At 41.2% G+C, this 27871-nt stretch overlaps 2 protein-coding genes across 2 annotated transcripts; one reads left to right on the forward strand and one right to left on the reverse strand.

Annotated features, from left to right (window-relative positions):
• Positions 1 to 3588: 3588 nt before the first annotated feature.
• LOC110497496 (caspase-3) lies at positions 3589 to 13700 on the reverse strand. Its single transcript, XM_021573628.2, has 6 exons — positions 13343 to 13700; positions 12307 to 12446; positions 10072 to 10200; positions 8727 to 8902; positions 4910 to 5024; positions 3589 to 4666 (listed from the first exon to the last, which is right to left on the reverse strand). Exons 1-6 carry the CDS (start codon positions 13405 to 13407, stop codon positions 4437 to 4439), a joined length of 855 nt encoding a protein of 284 aa, XP_021429303.2. The 5' UTR covers positions 13408 to 13700; the 3' UTR covers positions 3589 to 4436.
• A 155-nt stretch (positions 13701 to 13855) lies between these two features.
• On the forward strand, positions 13856 to 25143 carry LOC110497497 (DNA-directed primase/polymerase protein-like). Its single transcript, XM_021573629.2, has 4 exons — positions 13856 to 14641; positions 14881 to 14975; positions 17046 to 17154; positions 24884 to 25143. The coding sequence occupies exons 1-4, from the start codon at positions 14459 to 14461 to the stop codon at positions 24938 to 24940; spliced, it is 444 nt and encodes a 147-aa protein (XP_021429304.2). The 5' UTR covers positions 13856 to 14458; the 3' UTR covers positions 24941 to 25143.
• The last annotated feature ends 2728 nt before the right edge of the window (positions 25144 to 27871 follow it).

The raw sequence follows: 27871 nt of genomic DNA on the forward strand, positions 1-27871 counted from the left end.
CAGGCTTCAAACATAAAGATATAAAACTGTATTTTTTGTGAAGAATCAACAACAAGTGGGACACAATCATGAAGTGGAACGACATTTATTGGATATTTCAAACTTTTTTAACAAAACAAAAACTGAAAAATTGGGCGTGCAAAATTATTCAGCCCCCTTAAGTTAATACTTTGTAGCGCCACCTTTTGCTGCGATTACAGCTGTAAGTCGCTTGGGGTATGTCTCTATCAGTTTTGCACATTGAGAGACTGAAATGTTTGCCCATTCCTCCTTGCAAAACAGCTCGAGCTCAGTGAGGTTGGATGGAAAGCATTTGTGAACAGCAGACTTGGCCATTCTAACACCTGGATATGTTTATTTTTGAACCATTCCATTGTAGATTTTGCTTTATGTTTTGGATCATTGTCTTGTTGGAAGACAAATCTCCGTCCCAGTCTCAGGTCTTTTGCAGACTCCATCGGGTTTTCTTCCAGAATGGTCCTGTATTTGGCTCCATCCATCTTCCCATCAATTTTAACCATCTTCCCTGTCCCTGCTGAAGAAAAGCAGGCCCAAACCATGATGCTGCCACCACCATGTTTGACAGTGGGGATGGTGTGTTCAGGGTGATGGCTGTGTTGCTTTTACGCCAAACATAACGTCTTGCATTGTTGCCAAAAAGTTCAATTTTGGTTTCATCTGACCAGAGCACCTTCTTCCACATGTTTGGTGTGTCTCCCAGGTGGCTTGTGGCAAACTTTAAACAACACTTTTTATGGATATCTTTAAGAAATGGCTTTCTTCTTGCCACTCTTCCATAAAGGCCAGATTTGTGCAATATACGACTGATTGTTGTCCTATGGACAGAGTCTCCCACCTCAGCTGTAGATCTCTGCAGTTCATCCAGAGTGATCATGGGCCTCTTGGCTGCATCTCTGATCAGTCTTCTCCTTGTATGAGCTGAAAGTTTAGAGGGACGGCCAGGTCTTGGTAGATTTGCAGTGGTCTGATACTCCTTCCATTTCAATATTATCGCTTGCACAGTGCTCCTTGGGATGTTTAGCTTGGGAAATCTTTTTGTATCCAAATCCGGCTTTAAACAGTATCTCGGACCTGCCTGGTGTGTTCCTTGTTCTTCATGATGCTCTCTGCGCTTTTAACGGACCTCTGAGACTATCACAGTGCAGGTGCATTTATACAGAGACTTGATTACACACAGGTGGATTGTATTTATCATCATTAGTCATTTAGGTCAACATTGGATCATTCAGAGATCCTCACAGAACTTCTGGAGAGAGTTTGCTGCACTGAAAGTAAAGGGGCTGAATAATTTTGCACGCCCAATTTTTCAGTTTTTGATTTGTTAAAAAAGTTTGAAATATCCAATAAATGTCGTTCCACTTCATGATTGTGTCCCACTTGTTGTTGATTCTTCACAAAAAAAATACAGTTTTATATCTTTATGTTTGAAGCCTGAAATGTGGCAAAAGGTCGCAAAGTTCAAGGGGGGCGAATACTTTCGCAAGGCACTGTACATTTACTGAACTATTCGCCGCATTTGTTGATAAGGAAATCTGAAAATACTCTGGAAACATTCAGTAACATGATAAGAATATTCTTGAAACATTTTGAGTAGGTGCAACATAAGACCCATAAATGACAAGGGTTTGAGTGAGAGGTCTAACTGGTGTTTCCAAATGGCCACACACCTCTCCAAAGTGTGCACGGTTTCCTAAGTAACTTCAATGCACTTTTATGACTCATAGCACTTCATAGTTGACTTTTCTTTTTCGAGCTCTCCTAGCTGTGCCATTGAGGAACTAGAGCAAGCACACTTGCAGTTGTTTTCTTTGGAACACACCCCTGCCTTCCCGCCTTTACACAATAATTGTTTATGCAATCCAAATACGATCCATTATAAATAGCAATCTGGGTCAGGTGGGTATCATTTGAAAGCCTGTTCTATTGTCAACATGACTAGCTAAACTATAAAATTACAAGACAATTCAGAGAAGTAGATCGTCATTTCGGTGCACATAGAATGGAGTTGAGTTCATTCAGATGTGTGGTCCGCTGAAAAATGTTCTTCACAATAGAACAAACAATACTCATTCTGTTCAGGACAACCCAGGGTATAATGCCATGGCATCTTGTAACTGTTCGTCAATCATAGTGATCATAAACATTGACTCTGTATATGCCAAGTTTTATGATATGGAAGTGAATATTTGGACTCACAGGTGTTTGACTTGCTTGTATGACATCATCAAAGTGGTATTTATTATAATACTCCGTGTTTTAGCTTTCAAAATACATCAAGTCCTCATAATTTAACTTGTTCAGGGACAGAACAACATATTTTTACCTTTGTCAGCTCGGGGATTCGATCTAGCAACCTTTCGGTTACTGGCCCAATGCTCTAACCACTAGGCTACCTGCTGCCCCAAATAGTGTGGTCACTATACCTCAGGTGAGCAAAACCTTGAGACTTCCTTAATACTTGATTATTGACTACTAGACCGAGAACCCTTGTCTTACCAGAGGCGGTTGTTCTGTCTTGCCGATGCACGGAAAAACCAGCCAACTGTATATTATCAATGTTGTCGATCAGCCACGACTCGGTGAAACATAAGATATTACAGTTTTAATGTCCCGTTGGTAGTTGTCTTGAACGGAGCTCATCTAGTTTATTATTCAATGATTGCACGTTTGCCAATAGTACAGATGGTAGAGAAGGGTTACCCACTTGCAGACAAATTCTCACAATTTGGACCTGCGTCCCCTCCCCTGTATCTGCCTGGTCGGGTATCTGGAGTAACTGCTTTGCGTCTGACTCATTAAAGAAAAAATATTTGTCCAGTTCGAGGTGAGTAATCGCTGTTCTGATATCCAGAAGCTCGTTTTGGTCATAACAGACGGTGGCAAAAACATTATGTACAAAATAAGTTACAAATAACGTGAAAAAACCCCACACAAAACAGCACAATTGGTTAAAAGCCCGTAAAATGGCAGCCATCTCCTCTGGCACCATTATGATTATTTTAAATATTTAATCATGTAATTAACTCCTGCAGAATTAAGCAGTTCTTGCAGTAAAATTATACACCAATGTACATTTTGACTCAGGAACAGGAGTGGAGAAATATGATTTAGCAGACCTGAAATTTTATCAGAAACATGTTAGGTCATTTTCAAAGCTTTTAATTCCCGTCAAACTGATGTCATGTGTACATTTTGCACTGCATTTTCATTTCATCACATAGTGGACAGTTGCAGGTGGGTTATTAGCAATTGAGGGCGGGTGTGGTTAAACAAACAGCTGATTCCACGCATCACTACCGGAGTGCACCTTTAAGCCTACTGTCTAGTAGTGCTTCTACAACTGGGCCTTTAATATGTAGGCAAAATGTATCTTCCAAGTTAGAGAGGACACATCCTCTCTACTATCATCATACACATCCTACCGGCATACCACACACTTGTTTATGCCAGGACAGGAGCAAATGTTTTTAACCTACAAATGGAATAAGCATTTGGTCATGTTCAGGTCAGGAAGAGCTTGCAATTGACCGTTTGGAGCCGACTGAAAGAGACACTGATTTCAAGAAGGAAGGTGAAAGGAATTCAAGTCTTATTTCTGGAGAATACATTTTTTTTACAGGATAGTTTATTTTACAGTACAACTATAATGGACCTAAACAATATCCTGCAATTTAAAAAAAATATATAAACAATTTAAACCAACACAAAAGACAAACGTAACATAATCCCTTGAGGAATGCACTTTGACTACTCATTCAAGTATCCAACAAAATGTATGTGTAGTTCTAGACATGGTAAAAATAATAAAATAAAATGTTTAAATAAAACTGTATGAGAAACCTGAAGAGGGAGAATTGCTGGTGCTTGTAGACGAGTTGCACATCCATGATTTGATTACAACACACTACACCTGCAATCTACTCCCAAAACTTTATATACATCATCTGTTAAACTTAACACAAAAGGGATCATTCAGTAAGAAACAGGGTTGGGGTCAATTCAACTTTCAAATAAATCAGTACATTTAGGAAGTTAATTCAATTTTTCAATTCCTCAGTTGACGGAATTGAAGCGTGAACTGACCCCAACCCTGAAGAAAAGTCAACTTCTCTGTGCATGACATCAGGATGAAAGCATGACAGAGGTTTCAACCTCCAACATAAAATGTAATACTTAAGCCTACAAGTTTAAACCAAGTCCAACTTGATCCAGAGTGATTGAGCAGTGGTGTTAAAAATTCAGCTAATTACAATCCACAACCAAAACACACATCTATTGCCCTCACTCAGATAGAAGCTAGCCTGATCCCAGGTCTGTTTTTCCTCTCTTGCCAACTCCTATAACAGCTGTTGGCGAGACAGCTAAAATCGATCTGGGACCAGGCAAATGAAGAGCTTCTTCACACCTTTCTCCTATCATGGTGTAAAGTACATCTCTTTGGTCAGCATTGATACGATGCAGGGGATCTGCTTCTTGGCATCGAAACCAGGAGAGTTTGACGCAGACTCAAACTCTGTCGCCACTTTGTGGTTGACCCGGGTCAGGATGTGTTGGACCTCCAGCTCTTTGCTGTACTTGCCAATCATCTCACACAGCGATTGGATGAACCAGGAGCCAGTCTGAGTGTTCCTCCATGAGTAGTAGCCTGTGGGAAGACGTGTGAGAGTGCATAAGAGTCAAGGGCCTGGTTTGAATAATTCAGAAAATGCATCCTTGCTTGAGATAATAACAGATCTTAATTGGATGGATTGGTAGAAGTAAAAGGGTGGTAGCCTTGCTTTCACAGATCCAACTACTTATAGATCCGTGCATACCTCATGGAAACAAGGCAACTTGACTGGAGAGTGCTTCTATGTATGTGTGTGTGGCTTTGGAACATGTCTTGGACCTGGAGCTGTGGAGTAGGCATAGAGGAAGTCTGCTTCCACAGGGATCCTGGTCGAGCTCCCGTCTGAACTGCTGTCTGCCTCGATGCCCACGTCCAGATCAGTACCTCTGCAAGCCTGCATGTCACACACACAGGGAAACAGTAGACATAGTCACAGTCACACACACACACACAAACGCACAGGCTAACTTTTGAACCATCCCTCACCTCTTGACTTCCGAATCGTACTATCCGGCTCTAACGCTTGTCGGACGTGGCAGGGCTTGCAAACCATTACAGACTACAAAGGGAAGCACAGCCGAGAGCTGCCCAGCAACACAAGCCTTCCAGATGAGCTAAACTACTTCCATGCTCGTTTTGAGGCAAATAACTCTGAAACATGCATGAGAGCACCAGCTGTTCGGGAAGACTGTATGATCCCGCTCTCCGCAGCCAATGTGAGTAAAACCTTTAAACAGGTCAACATTCACAAGGCCGCAAGGGCAGACGGATTACCAGGACATGTACTGCGAGCATGCGCTGACCAACTGGCAAGTGTCTTCACTGACATTTTCAACCTCTCCCTGTCAGTCTGTAATACCAACATGTTTTAAGCAGACCACCATAGTGCCCGTGCCCAAGAACACTGAGGTAACCTGCCTAAATGACTACCAACCCGTAGCACTCACGTCTGTAGCCATGAAGTGCTCTAGAAAGGCTGGTCATGGCTCACATCAACACCATTATCCCAGAAACCCTAGACCCACTCAAATTTGCATACTGCCCCAATAGATCCACAGATGATGAATCTCTATTGCACTCCACACTGCCCTTTCCAACCTAGACAAAAGGAACACCTATGTGTTCAGGGTTCAGCTCAGCGTTCAACACCATAGTGCCCTCAAAGCTCATCAATAAGCTAAGGACTCCGAGACTAAACACCTCCCTCTGCAACTGGAACCTGGACTTCCTGACGGGCCTCCCTCAGGTGGGAAGGGTAGGTAACAACACATCAGCCACGCTGATTCTCAACACAGGGGCCCCTCAGGGGTTCGGCTCAGTCAACTCCTGTACTCCCTGTTAACTCATGACTGCATGGACAGGCACAACTCCAACGCCATCATTAAGTTGAAAACCCAACAGTGATATAATTGATCAGCGACAACGACGAGACGGCCTATAGGGAGGAGGTCAGAGACCTGGCCCTGTGGTGCCAGGACAACAACATCTCCCTCAATGTGATCAGGACAAAGGAGATGATTGTGGACTACAGGAAAAAGGAGGACTGAGCAAGCCCCCATTCTCATCAACTGGGCTGCAGTGGAGCAGGTTGAGAGACTCAAGTTCCATGGTGTCCACATCACCAACAAACTAGTGTCGTGTCTTTGGCATCATTAAAAGTGTAGACTTATTTATCAAATAACTCTCTGTAATTATTATTACGTGATTAAACTGATTAATCATGTAACTGTAATTAACTAGGAAGTCAGGGCACCAAGGAAAATATTCAGATTACAAAGTTATAATTTTCCTAATATAAGTTTCAGATATTTTAATATCTGATCAATTTGTCTTCGAATTAATGAATTATTATTTACCTCACGTCAGTCTCATTCCAAACGTCGTAAATTGTTGGTTATCTGCACGAACCCGGTCTTCACTATGAGTCATCCATACATCAATTGTCTTAATAAAATATTTATTTACTAAGTACTCACAGAAATGCATAACAAACAGTAGATATGGTTACAAGGAAATGATAGCGGATGTGCCCTAGTGGGCTAAACCGGCATCGCGGCTTGGTGGACAAAAAGTGAAGTGGGGTTCGACTGAGATGAGACACTACAAAGTTGATAATTATAACAATTGAAATGCTAATCCTTTGCACATGAACGCTCACTCATTCGGGAATAATTGCAATCAATATATAGATTTACGCTCAATGTGTCGTCTGGATCTCTGTTGAAAAGTTTGTTTCTGTTGGAAGAGTTTGTCCGCTCTCTCTCTCTGTCGTGGTTAGGATGGATAGTTCAGAGTGACATTCATTCATGTAGTTATAGAATAGATGTTTCGGTGGTTGTCGGTCTTCGCGTTGAATGATACCGAATTCCTAGCTGCAGACTACTAATTAATATCAAAGACTTGTTCTTATTCTGTCGGTATCGATAGTCTAAGAGTTTAACCATGTGGTATGGTTAAAAGATTCAGCCATCTACTCAAACCTTCGCTTATACTCAGGTTTATGGTCTCTACTCAAACCTTGGCCCTCTCGTGGTAAGCTGGTCTGCAACCTTTAGCCATCTCGTAATTGAGGTAAACTCGGTCTCCTCTCAAACCTTGGCCCTATAGGTAAGCTGGTCTGGTGATAGAAAACCCGGGTGGGGGTTTTATTCGGAAGAGCAGAAAAGGGCCTGTCCCAGGACGCCAGACCATAACTGTGCTCATGGGCGGTCCTCTGATTTAGTTAAACTCCAAAGGGAATTGGAGTTTCCTTCATTAAACAGTCCAAAATCACATTACACAATTTCACAAACAGTATCATCCTCACTCATTCATCTTATACAACAATTAGATGTTATCCTCATAACTGAGGCTATTGTATAAACAGCGTTATGGTAATGTGGCCGTATTGTCTCCCAAGAGTTTCACAAAATTGTACCAAATGGACCAGTTCGTAGCTGGATTCTTCACCGATCTTTTATACCTTCTCCAGAACATAAATGTCGTTCAGTTCTCCAGTTCTGTGAGGTGGAAGAAATTACTTTGTTCTCTCTATGAAACTCACTCTCTCTCTATACTGTGGCCATGAGGAGATAATTTCCTCCAGGAATTTACGACCTCTCTGACCACAGCAGCCTGGTTGGAGGAGACAGAGAGAGATGGTGCCGTGGTAGGGGGATGGTGCTCGCGGTGTCGCGGTGTCCAAAGAGGGCAACGTCATGATACTAGCATGGTCCAAGCACACCAAGACAGTCGTGAAGAGGGCACGACAAAACCTATTCCCCCTCAGGAGATTGAAAATATTTGGCAAGGAGTCCTCAAAAAGTTCTACAGCTGCACCATCAAGAGCATGCCTGGTTGCATCACTGACTGGTAATGGCAACTGCTCGGCCTCCGACCGCAAGGCACTACAGAGGGTAGTGCGTACAGCCCAGTACATTACTGGGGCCAAGCTTCTTGCTATCCAGGACCTCTATACCAGGCGGTGTCAGAGGAATGCTCTAAAAATTGTCAAAGACTCCAGCCACCCTAGTCATAGACTCTTCTCTCTGCTACCGCACGGCAAGCGGTACTGGAGAGCCAAGTCTAGGTCCAAGAGGCTTCTAAACAGCTTCTACCCCCAAGCCATAAGACTCCTGAACACCTAATCAAATGGCTATCTGCATAGTACCCCCTCTCTTTAATACCGCTGCTACTCTCTGTTGTTATCATCTATGCATAGTCACTTCAATAACTCAACCTACATTTACATATTACCTACACATTGACTCTGTACCGGTACCTCCCTGTATATAGTCTCGCTATAGTTAAACTGCCTTGTTGGTTATGGGCTCGTAAGTAAGCATTTCACTGTAAGGTCTACCTACACCTGTTGTATTCGGAGCATGTGACTAATAAGATTTGATTTGACTGTGGACGAGACTGACCTGTTTTGTCAGTAGGGGATTAAATTAACCTCTATCTTATACCTTAACTTCATATTGTTGTTCTAGTGCTTTTGTTTCACTTTAATTCCATCTATAAAACAAAAACCCCAAACAGGTGCAACGGCTTTGTAAATCTGCTACTGTGTAGTTTTAAAAGTCGGATCTAGGAATACACGTGATGGCCACAGTACCTGAATGAAGAAGAGTTTGGGCTTGCCCACCAATGAGTTGCAGCGGTCGCCCCGGAACAGGCTGGTGAGGCTCTTGAGCTCGATGGAGGCATCCGTCCCGAAGAACACACTATCGTCCCCGTGACTCAGCAGGACACACACGAACGAGGCGGAGCAGCTGTGGTCCTCCTTGGAGGCTGGAAACACAACATCAAGTTTTAGATTGGTCCTTCACAGAATTGACAAGACACTTTAAAGGAGAAATCTGCTGTTGCTACATCAATTTTTGGACTTAGAAAGAATTGATGTACTCTTAGTTAAACTGTTGTACACCATCAGAACCCAAAATATAAGCTTGCATTACTTCAATGTTTGTAAACAAAGTAAATGTAAACAAATACTGTACAGCATTTTAAAACATGGTTAAAACTAAAATGTTGATATCATGGATGGTCAGTCCTGTCTATGAGTTTGAAAATGGTTACATTTCTTCAGCCTCATCTCTCAGCTTTTTACCAAAACATGGTGGGGTGAGTTTTGTTATTGTTTCAACTGCGGATTGCCCCTTTAAAAGGTAGATGAGCAGTATTGGGACGATTTCCAGAACAACAAGAAGTGGGAAGCGAGACGCTCATTTTCTCCACCATTGTTTTCACACAGCTCACGTTGCAGGTGAGTGAATGAAGTGCAACAGTGCAGATAGTGTGAGAGCGGATAGTTTTGCATCCCGCTCATCTGCAATGTCTTTGGTTAACCCTGTTGATCGTGGCAACATCATATTGTTGATTCTCAGTTCAAGTACAGGAGACCATGTACCTTTACCGGTTTTTATTGTGAATGGGCTGCTTTTAAAACTGAATTTTCTGAATGTCTTCTGTGTATGATCTTCATACGAAGACAAACTGTCACGCCCTGGTCTTAGTATTTTGTGTTTTCTTTATTATTTTGGTTAGGCCAGGGTGTGACATGGGTTTACTATGTGGTGTGTTTTGTCTTGGGGTTTTTTGTAGGTATTGGGATTGTGATTAGTAGGGTTATCTAGAATAGTCTATGGCTGTCTGGAGTGGTTCTCAATCAGTGTTTATCGTTGTCTCTGATTGGGAACCATATTTAGGCAGCCATATTCTTTGAGTGTTTCGTGGGTGATTGTTCCTGTCTCTGTGTTTTGTTTGCACCAGTATAGGCTGTTAGGTTTTCGTGTTACGGTTCTTGTTTTTGTATTGTTCGTTTTTCATCTTTATTAAAGATGTATGAAAATTACCACGCTGCATTTTGGTCCGACTCTCCTTCGATGCAAGAAAACCCTAACACAAACCTCTCTCTGTAGTGGTTGTCAGTGGTGGTGCTGATTTCCGAACATGCTTACCTGTGGTTAAAACATATTTGATCTGGTCCACTGTCTGGTCGTTGTAAATCTTCACCTTATAACCCAGTTTCCCAAACACCTTAATCACATTGCCTGCATCCACATCTGTGCCATTGCGTACATTCATACCTTTAAAAACAAAGTCAAGTTATTACACTAATTCTATATGCTTTCTGGATATGCAATGTGTGTCATCATTGTGTACATACAGCCTTTACACAGTAGTGGAAAAAGTACCTGATTGTCATACTTGAGTAAAAGGAAAGATACCTTCATAGAAAATTACTCAAGTAAAAGTGAGTCACCCAGTAAAATACTACTTGAGTAAAAGTAAAAAAGTTTTGTTTTAAATATACTTAAGTATCAAAAGTAAAAATATAAAAATGTCAAATTCCTTATATTAAGCAAACCCAATGGAGCCATTTTATTTGTATTTTATTTACAGCTTGCCAGGGGCACACTCCAACAGTCAGACATCATTTACAAAAAAACATGTGTGTGTAGTGAGTCCTCCAGATCAGAGGCAGTTGGGATGACCAGGGATGTTCTCTTAATAAGTGCGTGGATTGGCCATTTTCCTGTTCAGCTAAGGATTCAAATGTAACAAATACTTTTGGGTGTCAGGGAAAATTTATGGTGTAAAAAGTACATTATTTTCTTTAGGAATGTAGTGAAGTAAAAGTTGTATAAAATATGAATAGTACAAAAAACTACTTTAGTACTTTAAAGCATTTTTACTTCAGTAATTTAGACCGCTGACTTTACACATATTCTTACAGTAGTAACCCAGCAGACAAAGCTGGGTGAGGTAAAGTCATTACAACCAGTTTACATAATAAAAATATATAAAAAATATTTAACCTTTATTTAACCAGGTAGGCCAGTTGAGAACAAGTTCTCATTAACAACTGCGACCTGGCCAAGATAAAGCAAAGCAGTGCGATAAAAACAACACAGAGTTACACATGGAATAAGCAAACATACAGTCAATAACACAATATAAAAATCTGTGTGTGCAAATGGAGTAAGGAGGTAAGGCAATAAATAGGCCAAAAGTGGCAAAGTAATTACAATTTAGAAATTTACACAAGAGATATATGTTCAGGAAAACAAAAACAAATATGGGGATGAGGTAGGTAGTTGGTTGGATGGGCTATTTACAGAGGGGCTGTGTACAGCTGCAGCGATCAGTAAACTGCTCTGACAGCTGACACTTAAAGTTAGTAAGGGAGATATAAGTCTCCAACTTCAGTGATTTTTGAAATTCGTTCCAGTCATTGGCAGCAGAGAACTGTAAGGAAAGGCGGCCAAAGGAGGTGTTGGCTTTGGGGATGACCTGTGAAATATACCTGCTGGAGCGCGTGCTACGGGTGGGTGTTGCTATGGTGACCAGTGAGCTGAGATAAGGTTGGGCTTTACCTAGCAAAGACTTATAGATGACCTGGAGCCAATGGGTTTGGCGACGAATATGTAGCGAGGACCATCCAACGAGAGCATACAGGTCGCAGAGGTGGGTAGTATATTTGGTGACAAAACGGATGGCACTGTGATAGACTGCATTCAATTTGCTGAGTAGAGTGTTGGAGGCTATTTTGTAAATGACATCGCCGAAGTCAAGGATCTGTTGGATAGTCAGTTTTACGAGGGTATATTTGGCAGCATGAGTGAAGAGTGCTTTGTTGCGAAATAGGAAGTCGATTCTAGATTTAATTTTGGATTGGAGATGCTTAATGTGAGTCTGGAAGGACAGTTTACAGTCTAGCCAGACACCTAGGTATTTATAGTTGTCCACATATTCTAAATCAGAACCGTCCAGAGTAGTGATGCTAGTTGGGCGGGCGGGTGCGGGCAGCGATCGGGTGAAGAGCGTGTAATTAATTTTACTAGCATTTAAGAGCAGTTGGAGGCCACGGAATGAGTGTTGCATGGCGTTGAAGCTCGTTTGGAGGTTTAACACCGTGTCAAAAGAAGGGCCAGATGTATACAGAATGCTGTCGTCTGTGTAGAGGTGGATCAAAGAATCACCCGCAGCAAGAGCGACATCATTGATATGTACAGAGAAGAGAGTCGGCCCGAGAATTGAATCAGGTTATAATGGTGTAATTTCAACTAGTTTCACCCACTGGGAAGAAGCTGAACAACAAGCTTTATGCAAATACAAAACAGAAGTATTAGTTACATAGACTAGACAAGGAAAAACATCACCCTATGTCTACAAATGAACAAACACAATACCTGTTCTTCTGTCAAAGTTCTTGTTGTTGATGATGATACACTGGCCAATGCTGGGGTAACTGAGACTGTACCTGAAGCAATGGGACTGAGGTTTGGCGTCCACCTGCATGGACCCAGAGCCACCACAAGGGCCCTCGCACCTAATAAATAATAAAACAGATGCCACTTAGCAGACACTTTCATCCCAAAATCCCTTGCAATCTAGTGATTGCATAGCCTACATTTTTGTGTATGCATGTTAACCCTCTGAGAATCGAACCTACGACTTTGTCATTGGTAGCTCTTAACAACTGAGCCACACAGGACTAGTTAGATCACAGCAATACACCAATCTGATACTCTGTAAATCAGATCTCGGACTGGGATTTGAGTAAGGATATACGTGAACTGTTGAAATACTTTTGAGCATCCTTCCCTCCTACTTTCCTCAAAGTAATTGCTGATCAGACATGTGGATTGTGTGGAAGCTATGAGGTGGTACCCTTACTTTTCACCTGCAGAATCATCAGATTGGTGATTACTTTAAGGAAGGGCTGAAGAATGCATTTCAAAAGCATTTCCCAGGCAGGCCCTTAACTCAAAATTATCCCTCAAAACCCAGGGATGTTGCCATGTGACTGACTCTGTGCCTTCCCCCTCCCTTGGACTGGTAAGCCATTTCTATGACTAAAAAGAGAAGACGTTTTACATAAGAGATACAATAGATCGCCTATTGTAAAACGTCTATTTTTAGTCATAGATATGGCTGTGTGTGTGTCAACTATATGCGTGATACAAAAACAATTTTGCCAATTTCCTGTATGTGGTCTAGCTATACTGGCCATGGACCAAATTTGGCATCGGACTCCACGACCATAAGGACCGCAACACGATGATCAAGTAACAATGTAGCCGAATGTCCTGATTTCATTACAATTATTTGTAATAACATTTGAAGGTCCGACTGTCTGGTAAATATCGACACTCAAACCAACTTTACCACGGTTGGCTAGGCTACTTCTTAAAATGCATGCATTGTGATAACAAAGAATCTCACTCTTGTCCATCGCCCCGCCTGGCGTCAATGCAGTCCCCAGCACTCAAATCGTTTGCTACTGACATGGTATTCTGAGAATCGATTTCAAACAAATGTCAGTTATTATATAAAAAAGAAAAGATCGTAGTTTTGGTCAGACCGTGCAAATTGCCACACTTCTATAAAGCCAATATACTGTATGCGAATGTCTTCCTGGAGTTCTTTGTTACAAACAAGTCAGCAACCAACCAATAGTAGCTTCCGGAGTAAACAATATTAGATTACGTCACCATCAAAACCAATGCAAGGGGGCGTTCGGTTTCACCACCACTCATATGATCCCATCTAAAAAATAATATTAATAATACACGTAACTTGTGGCTCCATATTGGTGGGCTATATGCATTTGTAATATGTAATAGCCATATTGCACGAATTCGGCTTATGAGACAAAAGTACAATGTTCTCAACTATTTGGATAGTAAGTCACACTTGTGACGCACTAGAAGTACGTCACTTGTCGCAGCAAAACAACGTTTTCAACACGGGTTCCTGCAAGTAGATAGATTCAGTTCCTGCTGTAAATCGAATTCTGTAACGTTAGCTTAGTTTAGCAAACGTTAAGCAGATTTTACATCTTAATATACATTTTAGTGGTACTAGCATTAGCAACATTACTGGTACATATTACACTCTGGCTCTGGCTAAATGTGTAGTGTGTATAGCTAGTCTGATTTAAATCAGGCTGTAATACACAATAAATTAGTACCAATTCATACACAATTGAATGCTTGTAAACAAAATTATGAATTTCGCGAAAACAATCTTGTCATTCTCATGGCCTGTCAGTCCTTGCATCCAATGTGTCTGAATTTGAATGTTGGCCCTAGCTACATTTCTCCAGCCACATCCCATCCATTCTCTGCTAGGCCTAATAATGATGGGGCTTCACAATCATATTATTGTGAATGCAAAATCAGAGATGGATCCATAGGTCTATAGTAATGCCTTCAGTATTGATCATTGTTAAAGTTAGATATGAAAAACACTGACACAACTACATTAAAGTATTCAAATAAAAATGTTTTTTCTTCTTACATGCAGAAATGACTGGTGGCATCCTGCATCACATAGAAGATGAACAGGGGTGGCTGGGGAAACAGATTGAAGAAGGTGGAACAACTAGCTCAGTCCTTCCAGCAGTGGCCTTTGTCCTCTCGCTTCAAACCAAGGCTGTCCCGGCCATGGCAGCCATCCTCCATATGGAAGCTCTTCCCCCGTCAATGTATGGCTATCACCTTTGCCCAGAGTTGCAGAGAGGTACGCACCGGCATCTCTGCAGTAACATGGTGCCATATCGGTTTGTGCTGTCATGTTTGACATTGACCATAGGATTTGACAAGACGACACAAACAGATCTGTGAGCAGGTATGTCCGGAGGACTTTGTTCCCTTTTATGTGACGTGTGTGTTTCATTGCACTTCCATGTGTCATAATAACAACAAAAAAAATGACATGTTTTCAGCTAACTGTAGTTTTGACTGCCCTCTGCTTCAAAGGACGTACACGTGTTTGCACTTGAGAAGGAACAGGCCAAGATGGGTGGGAGGATCTTCCTGGTCACCAGTTACAGTGAGCTATGGCATTACTACAGGTATGTATAAGGTTACACCATTCACTTCAATATAACTTTATTTATACCTTCAGAGGCAGTTAAGAAATAAGAAAGTCCTATTTGTCATAACTGAAGATTGTTAACCAATGGTACTACTTTTCAATTTCAACTGTAATCAGTACCTACAGGCAACCTCTGATGCATTGCTATGAGGTGATCCCAGAGGGGGCTATTCGCGAGCTGTATTTTGACTGGCTTTTTTGTCTTTGATGGGAGGTGCATGGTGGACTCCATCATCCAAACATTGAATGCTTCCTTCCCTCTCAAGTGCAAAATATACCTGGGTCAAATATGTTGTTTATGCTGTTATTTATGTCATTGTTATGACAATTGACTTTACACTGACATGACACACAATGTTTAGATCAGCCTATTGGCTAGGCAAACTGGCTAAACAAATTCATGGTTTGTGTGTTCTCATCAGTCAATCAAGTATGTATTTAGTCTTTAAAAAAAGGGCAATTTATCCATTTATTCTGCAGCCAGTGATGAGCGTGCATAGGAGGGGAAGTGAATTTGAGAATGACATGAGTGGAGTCACAGAGGACAGTGGCAAAAGGTCTGTCCTTTGATGTTCTAAAACAAATTTCGGTTACACTTTATCTTATAATTCCAAAAGATTTAACGCAATTAGTAACTAAGAAACAAATTCAGAGTTCAGAGACACAAAAATAATAGGTGTCTTTTGGGGTTTAGAAAAGTCAGGTCCATAATTATTGGCAACCCTTGATAAAGATGATAAAATAAATAATACAAATACTGAGATATATTGCATGTTGCAGAAAATGGGGAAATTATATTTTATACTAATACAATTGCTCAGTGAAAGAGTATTTGTTTAACAAGTTATACAACATTTTTCAAATTTAGGGGATCAAAGTAATTGGCACCCCTCTTTTCAATACTCTAGCATCCTCCCCTTTGTGAGGATAGCGACACTGAGCCTCATTCTAAAAATGTTTAATAAGATTGGATTGAAGAGGGCAGTCGATAAGAGCAGACAAAGGATATCAAGGACCTTGAAAGATTCTGTATGGAGGAATGGTCTAAGATCCCTCCCAACATGTTCTCCAATCTCATTAAACACTCTCAAAAGGCTCAGTGTTGTTATCCTCACAATGGGAGGGTGCTAGAGTATTGAAAACAGTTGTGCCAATCATTTTGACCCCAATCTTTTTTTATTAAACAAAAATATCTTTCTCTGTGCAGTTGTATTAGTATAAAATAATTTCCCAAAAATGTTGAACATACAATATAGCTCAGTATTTGTATTATTTATTTTATAGTCTTTTTATGGTCATCTTTATCAAGGGTACCAATGATTATGGACCTGACTGTAAATCCCCACAGAAAGAACGGGAGTTGTCCACTTCTTTGTGGGGAGAACACTGGTAGCCTCCCAAAGAGTCTTACATTGAAGGATGACAAACAAAACAATATCTTTCATAGAAGACAGAAAGGCTATTCAGTTCAATAACACCTGTGTTTTTCAGTCAAAACTAGTTTCAGCCAGCAGTTTAACATTGGCAGAGAAATCTCCAGAACTGGGTCAAATACATATGTCATATTCCTTAAAATGCTTGAGGTCAGCTTGACGAAGCCTACATGGCCCAATGGAATAGTCCCAAAAGTGCAAACTCAAAGTTGTGTTCATTCTTGTGTGTACAGTACCAGTCAAAAGTTTGGACACACCTACTCATTCCAGGGTTTTTCTCTAGTTTTACTATTGTCTAGAATAATAGTGAAGACATCAAAACTATGAAATAACACATATGGAATCATGTAGTAGCCAAAAAAGTGTTAAACAAATCTAAATATATTGTATATTCTTCAAAGTAGCCACCCTTTGCCTTGATGACAGCAAAGGATGGCATCTAAGGAAGTAAGTTTTCAGCAGCTGTTAGATAAATACTGTATATGTATTATTTTAGATGCACTGTATGTAATAAAACAATCAAACTGCTGCTGAATTACAAAGATATGTAAGTGTATCAAATGAACCAAGTTGTTGTGTTGAAATATAAAAGTTTCCAATATTTTCTCCAACAGGCATATAACGGTGGAACTACTTTGTCTCAGAGCAGTTACTTGTCTACGGCATCCTAAAGTAGAGCTGATGTCAGAGTGTGGACCGGCTCCACAAAAGCAACAACATCATGTGAGTGTCTAGTTTGGAATTGTTGGGATCTATTTGTCTTAGTAGTCCACAAAGTGTCATCCTTCTTTCCTCTCATTTTCTCCTTACTGTATTAAGCATTGATCTAGAAGAACTGGACAGGTGAAAGCAAATGGCCCTATAGGTGGCCACCATGTTCTTTCCACCTATCCTGTTCTTTCAGATCAGTGAAGTTGAAGGAGAGGAAGCCATTTAAATGCATCCTGATAAAGCCCTTTGTGAGTGAATCCAGAGAGGAAGAGGCGAAGCGAGATATCTGTCCGTGCGAAAATATAGCGTTAAGCAGTGGAAGTGGGGATTTTTTTGTATAGAGGTCAATGGAAGAGTGTTGAGTTTAGTCAACATAAAATGTAATTGCTAATTTGCTACTTGAGGCTTATTTGATCGAATAGAAGTTTCGTAATGTTTTAGTTGTTACAAATGTACTGATGTACTGTGCATTAGGAAGTATTCAGATCCCTTCCCTTTTTCCACATTTTGTTACATTACAGCCGTATTCTAAAATGGATTAGATTAGAATGTTCCTCATCAATTTACACATAATACCCCATAATGACAAAGTGAAAACAGGTTTTTACAAATTAAAAACAGAAATACCTTATTTAAATACGTTATTTATAAACCCTTTGCCATCCTGTTTCCATTGATCATCCTTGAGATGTTTCTACAAATTAATTGGAGTCCACCTGTGGTAAATTCAATTGATTGGACATGATTTGGAAAGGCACACACCTGTCTATTGTGATTGAAAAATTACATACAGTGGGCCAAAAAAGTATTTAGTCAGCCACCAATTGTGCAAGTTCTCCCACTTAAAAAGATGAGAGAGGCCTGTAATTTTGTTTGAACTTGTTATCAGTATAAAATACACCTGTCCACAACCTCAAACAGTCACACTCCAAACTCCACTATGGCCAAGACCAAAGAGCTGTCAAAGGACACCAGAAACAAAATTGTAGACCTGCACCAGGCTGGGAAGACTGAATCTGCAATAGGTAAGCAGCTTGGTTTGAAGAAATCAACTGTGGGAGCAATTATTAGGAAATGGAAGACATACAAGACCACTGATAATCTCCCTCAATCTGGGGCTCCACGCAAGATCTCAACCCGTGGGGTCAAAATGATCACAAGAGCGGTGAGCAAAAATCTCCCACCTAGTGAATGACCTGCAGAGAGCTGGGACCAAAGTAACAAAGCCTACCATCAGTAACACACTACGCCGCCAGGGACTCAAAGCCTGCAGTGCCAGACGTGTCCCCCTGCTTAAGCCAGTACATGTCCAGGCCCATCCGAAGTTTGCTAGAGAGCATTTGGATGATCGAGAAGAAGATTGGGAGAATGTCATATGGTCAGATGAAACCAAAAAATAACTTTTTGGTAAAAACCCAACTCGTCGTGTTTGGAGGACAAAGAATGCTGAGTTGCATCCAAAGAACACCATACCTACTGTGAAGCATGGGTGTGGAAACATCATGCTTTGGGGCTGTTTTTCTGAAAAGGGACCAGGATGACTGATCCGTGTAAAGGAAAGAATGAATGGGGCCATGTATTGTGAGATTTTGAGTGAAAATCTCCTTCCATCAGCAAGAGCATTGAAGATGAAACGTGGCTGGGTCTTTCAGCATGACAATGATCCCAAACACACTGCCCGGGCAATGAAGGAGTGGCTTCGTAAGAAGCATTTCAAGGTCCTGGAGTGGCCTAGCCAGTCTCCAGATCTCAACCCCATAGAAAATCTTTGGAGGGAGTTGAAAGTCCGTGTTGCCCAGCAACAGCCCCAAAACATCACTGCTCTAGAGGAGATCTGCATGGAGGAATGGGCCAAAATACCAGCAACAGTGTGTGAAAACCTTGTGAAGACTTACAGATAACGTTTGACCTCTGTCATTGCCAACAAAGGGTATATAACAAAGTATTGAGATAAACTTTTGTTATTGACCAAATACTTATTTTCCACCAGAATTTGCAAATAAATTCATAAAAAATCCTACAATGTGATTTTCTGGATTTTTTTTCTCATTTTGTCTGTCATAGTTGAAGTGTACCTATGATGAAAATTACAGGCCTCTCTCATCTTTTTAAGTGGGAGAACTTGCACAATTGGTGGCTGACTAAATACTTTTTTGCCCCACTTTATGTACCTGGTTTATTTGATATTAATGGTTAACAATTGATATTTAACTAATAGTAAGACATTTCTGTCCTGCTAGTGTCTGTGTATTCATGGGCTCCACTCTAGTTCCCTGCAGCTAATCTGGGCGTATGGTCACTGGAGATGGCTTGAGCTGACAAATGGGTTAAAGACTGCATTACAGAGACAAGAATGGGTTTTACTAGAGATAGCTTAGGAGTAGAACAATCCCTCATTGTCTCAAAATCATCCTTGCATCTGGGAAACTAAGTCAGTAAGACAACAACCCACATGCAGATAACGGCAGGATGAAGCCAGAGTGGTTTAAGATGCTCCTTGATCTGCATAAGGGGGGTTGAACTAACCACGACTGTGCATTGTTAGTGTCAGCTATATATAGTACTCTGCATTTGTGTAAAGGTTAGGTTACTCGGTCCAACACTCAAGGGTGGGGGGGGGGGGGGGGGGGGGGGTCGACCAGCCTCATTATTGCATTAATTAACCTATATTAAATAAAGATGATTGTTTGAAGAAATTACCAAATCTCTCTCGGTACTGAATTTCCACGACATATAAAATGTCCAACATTTGACAGTGCATGTCAGAGCAAAAATCAAGCCATGAGGTCGAAGGAATTGTCCGTGAAGCTCCAAGACAGGATTGTGTCGAGGCACAGATCTGGGGAAAGGGACCAAAACATTTCTGCAGCATTGAAGGTCCCCAAGAACACAGTGGCCTCCATAATTTTTAAATGGAAGAAGTTAGAAACCACAAAGACTCTTCCTAGAGCTGGCTGCCCCACCAACTTGCGCAATTGGGGGAGAAGGACACCAAGAACCCGATGGTCACTCTAACAGAGCTCCAGAGTACCTCTGTGGAGATGGGAGAACCTTGCAGAAAGATAAGCATCTCTGCAGCACTCCACCAATCATGGAAGCCACTCTTCAGTAAAAGGTACATGACAGCACGTTTGGAGTTTGCCAAAAGGCACCTAAAGAACTCTCAGACCATGATAAACAAGATTCTCTGGCCTGATGAAATCAAGATTGAGCTCTGTGGCCTGAATGCCAAACCTGGAAAAAACCTGGCAAATCAAATGTTATTAGTCGCATGCGCCAAATACAACAGGTGTAGTAGACCTCAGTTAATAAAATGATGAATAAGAATAAGAAATAAAAGGAACAAGTAATTAAAGTGCAGCAGTAAAATAACAATAGCGAGACCATATACAGGAGGTACCGGTACAGAGTCAATTTGCGTGGGCACCGGTTAGTCGAGATAATTGAGGTAATATGTACATGTAGGTAGAGTTATTAAAGTGACTATGCATAGATAATAATAGAGAGTAGCAGCGGCGTAAAAGAATGGGTGGGTAATGCAAATAGTCTGGGTAGCCATTTGATTAGATGTTCAGCAGTCTTATGGCTTGGGGGTAGAAGCTGTTTAGAAGCTTCTTGGACCGAGACTTGGTGCTCCAGTACCGCTTGCCGTGCGGTAGCAGAGAGAACAGTCTATGACTAGGGCGACTGGAGCCTTTGACAATATTTAGGGCCTTCCTCTGACACCGCCTGGGATAGAGGTCCTGGATGGCAGGAAGCTTGGCCCCAGTGATGTACTGGGCTGTACGCACTACCCTCTGTAGTGCCTTGCGATCGGAGGCCGAGCAGTTGCCATACCAGGCAGTGATGCAACCAGTCAAGATGCTCTCGATGGTGCAGCTGTACCTTTTGAGGATCTGATGACCCATGCCAAATCTTTTCAGTCTTCTGGGGGGGAATAGGTTTTGTTGTGCCCTCTTCACAAGAGGTGTGCTTGGACCATGTTAGTTTGTTGGTGATGTGGACACCAAGGAACTTTAATCTCTCAACCTGCTCCACTACAGCCCTGTCGATGAGAATGGGGGAGTGCTCGGTCCTCCTTTTCCTGTAGTCCACAATCATCGGTGAAGCATGGTGGTGGCAGCATCATGCTGTGGGGATGTTTTTCAGCGGCAGGGACTGGGAGACTAGTCAGGATCAAGGGAAAGATGAACGGAGCAACGTACAGAGAGTTCCTTGATGAAAACCTGCTCCAGAGCGCTCAGGACCTCAGACTGGGGAGAAGTTTCACCTTCCAACAGGACAATGACCATAAGCACACAGCCAACAGCAGGAGTGGCTTCAGGACAGGTCTGAATGTCCTTGAGTGGCCCAGCCAGAGCCCGGACTTGAACCCGATCGAACATCTGGAGAGAACTGAAAATAGCTGTGCAGCGACACTCCCCATCCAACCTGACAGAGCTTGAGAGGATCTGCAGAGAAGAATGGGAGAAATTCCCCAAGTACAGGTGTGCCAAGTTTGTAGCATCATCACCCAAGAAAACTTAAGGCTGCAATCACTGCCAAAGGTGCTTCAACAAACTACTGAGTAAAGGGTCTGAATTCTTATGTAAATGTGATATTTCATTTAGAGGTCGACCGAATAATCGGAATGGCCGATTTAATTAGGGCCGATTTCAAGTTTTCATAACAATTGGAAATCGGTATTTTTGGACCCCAATTTGGCCATATTTTTTTTTTTTACACCTTTATTTAACTAGGCAAGTCAGTTAAGAACACATTCTTATTTTCAATGACAGCCTAGGAACGGTGGGTTAACTGTCTTGTTCAGCTCGGTGATTCAATCTTGCAACCTTACGGTTAACTAGTCCAACGCTCTAACCACCTGCTTTACATTGCACTCCACGAGGAGACTGCCTGTTACGCGAATGCAGTAAGAAGCCAAGGTAAGTTGCTAGCTAGCATTAAACTTATCTTATAAAAAACAATCAATCAATCATAATCACTAGTTAACTGCACATCGTTGATGATATTACTAGTTTATCTAGCGTGTCCTGCGTTGCATATAATCGATGCGGTGCGCATTCGCGAAAAAGACTGTCGTTGCTCCAACGTGTACCTAACCATAAACATCAATGCCTTTCTTAAAATCAATACACAACTATATATTTTTAAACCTGCATATTAACCAGGTGAAATTGTGTCAGTTCTCTTGCGTTCCATGCACACAGAGTCAGGGTATATGCAAAAGTTTGGGCCGCCTGGCCAGTTGCAAACTAATTTGCCAGAATTTTACGTAATTATGACATAACATTGAAGGTTGTGCAATGTAACGGGAATATTTAGACTTATGGATGCCACCCGTTAGATAAAACACGGAACGGTTTCGTATTTCACTGAAAGAAAAAACGTCTTGTTTTCGAGATGATAGTTTCTGGATTCGACCATATTAATGACCTAAGGCTTGTATTTCTGTGTGTTATTATGTTATAATTAAGGTTATGATTTGATAGAGCAGTCTGACTAAGCGGTGGTAGGCAGCAGCAGGCTCGTACGCATTCATTCAAACAGCACTTTTGTGCGTTTTGCCAGCAGCTCTTCAATGCTTCAAGCATTGAGCTGTTTATGACTTCAAGCCTATCAACACCCGAGATTAGGCTGGTGTAACCGATGTGAAATGGCTAGCTAGTTAAGCGGGGTGTGCGCTAATAGCGTTTCAATCGTCACTCGCTCAGAGACTTGGAGTAGTTTTTCCCCTTGCTCTGCATGGGTAACGCTGCTTCGAGGGTGGCTGTTGTTGATGTGTTCCTGGTTCGAGCCCAGGTAGGAGCGAGGAGAGGGACGGAAGCTATACTGTTACACTGGCAATAGTAAAGTGCCTATAAGAACATCCAATAGTCAAAGGTATATGAAATACAAATTGTATAGAGAGAAATATTCCTATAATAACTACAACCTAAAACTTCTTATCTGGGAATATTGAAGACTCATGTTAAAAGCAACCACCAGCTTTCATATGTTCTCATGTTCTGAGCAAGGAACTTAAACGTTAGATTTCTTACATGGCACATATTGCACTTTTACTTTCTTCTCCAACACTTTGTTTTTGCATTATTTAAATCAAATTGAACATGTTTCATTATTTATTTGAGGCTAAAATAATTTTATTGATGTATTATATTAAGTTAAAATAAGTGTTCATTCAGTATTGTTGGAATTGTCATTATTACAAATATATTTTTTTAAATCGGCATCTGCTTTTTTTGGTCCTCCAATAATCGGTCGACCTCTCATTTTTTTTATACATTTGTAAACATTCCTAAAAAAAAACATTTTTGCGCATATATTATGTATAGATTGAGAAAAAACAAAAATTTTATCCATTTTAGAATAAGGCTGTAACATAACAAAAACGTTAGCTAACAGTACACTTTAACTTGACATTAGGTTTATGCTGGTTACTACGCGGTACATTTTTTTTTTTTTTAAACAGCCGCGTTCGACACAATTACCTAAACATACTGATCAGCTCCAATAGAAAGCCCAGCGCTATATGGCAAACCAATTCAAACGCATCTCTCGGCATGTCCAGCCCACTCATTATCTCAGCCAATCATGGCTAGCGGGAAGGTTGCTCCTCTTTGTCTGTGAATAAACCAACTAGGCTCCTAATTTAACAATTTTATTCGTATTTACACATGGCATACAAGTTTGATATTAGGCACATGGAATTTCACATGTTCGAGAAGGCATTTCTGCCAAAAAACACATTTTGATTAAAACATTTTTTTAAACGTTCAAACAGCCCTCCTGTGAAGTCGTGACTTGCAACATACGCCTAGTTTCCTGAATCGGGTTACAAAGGTGGAAAAAGTCAAGGGGTCTGAATACTTTCCGAATGACAATGCCCCCATTGTTAGAGCACTTAATCCCGTCTCTTGTCAGTATATTGATACACTTTGGTGAATTTCAAATGTTTTCTTGATTCCTCCTTTCCTTGATTCCTCAACCTCCTTCTCAAAATGCATCTGAGGAGAAGATCCTTGGTTCCTCCACTAGGACCTTCTGCAATGTGTTGTGAGGAGGACGCAAGAGAACATAACGAATTTAGGGTAGACTTTTGAGATTATGTTTAGATATTTTATCAAGGTTGAAGATAAATGATTAAACACTTCTACCCAGAAACTTAACCATTAGGGATTAGAGGTTATGTAGCATGAACAAGGTGTAATTAAAAATAATAAACACAGCTCCAACTAGGTTGGAGGGGGGAAGAGAGCAATGCATGTGTGTGCCTTACGAAAACAAAGAGGGTCCTTAACCTATGTTTGAACCGCAAGAGCTTCCAGTACACGCTGGTTAACACTAAAATAGTATTGACTTTGATTAAATAGAATAGATAGTATATACTAATAATAGTTTTGACACAAGTCATCTTATAACCACAATCGAGAGCCTGTGTTTTAGGTGAATGGTATACCAGTATGTCATTAATTGAAATAACTTTGGAACCCATTACCACAGGACATTTGCGTCAGCTACAATGGTGAGTTCTGCACCTGTCCCCCTCACTGCTACAAAAGTCTGATTCACCTCAATCACACTTGTTGCCATTTTAATAGAAAATTACATCTCCAGTACCTGACTCTGTTGGGTACCTGACTTCCTCTGGCTACATGAATTGGTAACTCAAAAAAGAATCCCACAGTAACATAAAACATGTAGAAGGTAATAAGTTGTGTGTTTGTTTATTTGGCGGCAGGATGAGGAGGACCAGGCGTATCTGATGGACGATGTGGGGAACATTGAGCTCAGCTAGACACCCCCAGTGGAGAAGTACCAGGTGGGCTCAGCAGCAACACTTCCCCAGGGAGAAGGATGCGATCCTTGGGGAGATGAGCTAGATGACCAGGCCTACCTGGAGGCCCTGGAGGATGTCGAGAGAAGATCAGGCGATTTGGCAGAGGATGATGTCCCAGATGAGCTTCTGCTCCAAACCATGACTGAGTTTCAGTCCCTCAAAGATTTGTGCTTGTCGGGCCACTAAGTGCATTTTCCTTCAGTTCTGTTCATGGAGACAAAAGGTGAGCAGGCTTTTTCTCCAGCTCAGACGGAACCCACCCCATTCAACTACTATGTCTACAGTATATTAACTCAATTACCTTGACTAACCGGTGCCCCAACACATTTACTCTGTACCGATTCCCCCTGTATATAGCCTTGCTTGTTATTTTACTGCTGCTGTTTAATTACTTGTTACTTTTATTTTCTATTTTTTACTTAAAGCATTGTTAGTTAAGGGCTTGTAAGTAAGCGTTTCACTGTAAGGTCCACACTTGTTGTATTCGGCGCATGTGACAAATAAGATTTGATTTGATCCGATTCAAGGGCTTGATGCTTAGTTGAATTAAGCCTGCCAGCCTGTGAATCTCCAGGAGCAGCATGGAAGAATGGATTTCACATGACTGTATCTGTTGGTCACAGATACCTTAAGGTTGTCAGTATCTGGTGTAACCACCATTTGCCTCACATTAGAGGGCGGTTATACTTGTCCAACAGTTCATTTCTAATTTGAAATACAGTAATTCAGTACAATCCTCAATTACTGGCTGTTAATGCACTTTATAAACAGTTTTTTCCCAATGACCTAGGCCTATTCAATGCAAGGTGTGTTATAGCAGGGTTCTCCAACAGGTCGATTGTAAGCTACCAGTTGCTCGCAGCCCACCTGTGAGTAGCTCGCCAAACAATTCTGAAAGTACATGCAATTTTCACGTGTTCCTCGCAAACTGTCAAACAAATCTCACAAGTATCAGACACCACAAGCTCCCAGCTACTTTCTAGTCGATGCAACATTGACAGTATCCCACCCCTGGTCAGCCACTACTGGCTTAAAAACCCAAACCTAACAATATCTGCCAAATTAATTTCCAGGAATATTGCTAGTCTGTCAGTGTCGTGCGTTTGTCTGTAGCCAGATATAACTGTCTTGTGGGTTGACAAATACTTTCCCCAACCCTTCTCAATTAACAGTAGTATATCATTTGTATCAATTACAGTGCCTTGCGAAAGTATTCGGCCCCCTTGAACTTTGCGACCTTTTGCCACATTTCAGGCTTCAAACATAAAGATATAAAACTGTATTTTTTTTGTGAAGAATCAACAACAAGTGGGACAGTATCATGAAGTGGAACGACATTTCTTGGATATTTCAAACTTTTTTAACCTGTTGATCCTACTTGAGACGCAGACGTCTCAACTAGGCACCTGGAAATGCAAATGCACTACGCTAAATGCTAAATGTACTCGTTAAAACTCAAACGTTCATTAAAACACACATGCAGGGTATTGAATTAAAGCTACACTCGTTGTGAATCTAGCCAACAAGTCAGATTTTTTAAATGCTTTTCGGCGAAAGCATGAGAAGCAATTATCTGATAGCATGCAACACCCCAATATACCTGAAGGGGACGTAAACAAAAGAATTAGCGTAGCCGGCGCTACACAAAACGCAGAAATAAAATATAAAAAACATTCATTACCTTTGATGATATTCTTTGTTGGCACTCCTATATGTTCCATAAACATCACAATTGGGTATTTTTCCCGATTAAATCCGTCCATGTATGCCCAAAATATCAATTTGTATAGCCTGTCTGGTTCAGGAAAAAAGCTCTCTTCCAACACGCAACGTCATTTTTAAAAATTATATAAGTTGCCTATATTCTTTGACAAAACACTTCAACCTACTTTTGTAACCCAACTTTAGGTATTTGTAAACGTTAATAAGCGATCAAATTGATCACTGGGCGATCTGTATTCAATAGCAGCTACTCAAGAAAACAATGTCCCTTTTTCTCTCTTCCAAAATCGATTGCTGTAGGCTGGATGGAATGAAGGATCTATTTGTCATGACACAAAGGATTTTTGTCAATGAAAATTACGTTTTTGGCTACAACTTGCGCAATTGGGGGAGAAGGACACCAAGAACCCGATGGTCACTCTAACAGAGCTCCAGAGTACCTCTGTGGAGATGGGAGAACCTTGCAGAAAGATAAGCATCTCTGCAGCACTCCACCAATCATGGAAGCCACTCTTCAGTAAAAGGTACATGACAGCACGTTTGGAGTTTGCCAAAAGGCACCTAAAGAACTCTCAGACCATAATAAACAAGATTCTCTGGCCTGATGAAATCAAGATTGAGCTCTGTGGCCTGAATGCCAAACCTGGAAAAAACCTGGCAAATCAAATGTTATTAGTCGCATGCGCCAAATACAACAGGTGTAGTAGACCTCAGTTAATAAAATGATGAATAAGAATAAGAAATAAAAGGAACAAGTAATTAAAGTGCAGCAGTAAAATAACAATAGCGAGACCATATACAGGAGGTACCGGTACAGAGTCAATTTGCGTGGGCACCGGTTAGTCGAGATAATTGAGGTAATATGTACATGTAGGTAGAGTTATTAAAGTGACTATGCATAGATAATAATAGAGAGTAGCAGCGGCGTAAAAGAATGGGTGGGTAATGCAAATAGTCTGGGTAGCCATTTGATTAGATGTTCAGCAGTCTTATGGCTTGGGGGTAGAAGCTGTTTAGAAGCTTCTTGGACCGAGACTTGGTGCTCCAGTACCGCTTGCCGTGCGGTAGCAGAGAGAACAGTCTATGACTAGGGCGACTGGAGCCTTTGACAATATTTAGGGCCTTCCTCTGACACCGCCTGGGATAGAGGTCCTGGATGGCAGGAAG

Source organism: Oncorhynchus mykiss, chromosome 19 (assembly GCF_013265735.2).
Source record: "Oncorhynchus mykiss isolate Arlee chromosome 19, USDA_OmykA_1.1, whole genome shotgun sequence".
NCBI classification, from domain to species: Eukaryota; Metazoa; Chordata; class Actinopteri; order Salmoniformes; family Salmonidae; genus Oncorhynchus; species Oncorhynchus mykiss.

Coding starts and splice junctions, on each gene's coding strand:
- LOC110497496 (XM_021573628.2), bottom strand. CDS start 13,407: ATGTCAGTAGCAAACGATTTGAGTGCTGGGGACTGCATTGACGCCAGG. Junction 12,447..13,342: donor AGGCGGGGCGATGGACAAGA/GTGAGATTCTTT, acceptor ATTATTTATTAG/GTGCGAGGGCCCTTGTGGTG. Junction 10,201..12,306: donor GAACTTTGACAGAAGAACAG/GTATTGTGTTTG, acceptor TTGTTTTTAAAG/GTATGAATGTACGCAATGGC.
- LOC110497497 (XM_021573629.2), top strand. CDS start 14,459: ATGAACAGGGGTGGCTGGGGAAACAGATTGAAGAAGGTGGAACAACTA. Junction 14,976..17,045: donor GAGCTATGGCATTACTACAG/GTATGTATAAGG, acceptor TTTCTCCAACAG/GCATATAACGGTGGAACTAC. Junction 17,155..24,883: donor CACAAAAGCAACAACATCAT/GTGAGTGTCTAG, acceptor ATTTGGCGGCAG/GATGAGGAGGACCAGGCGTA.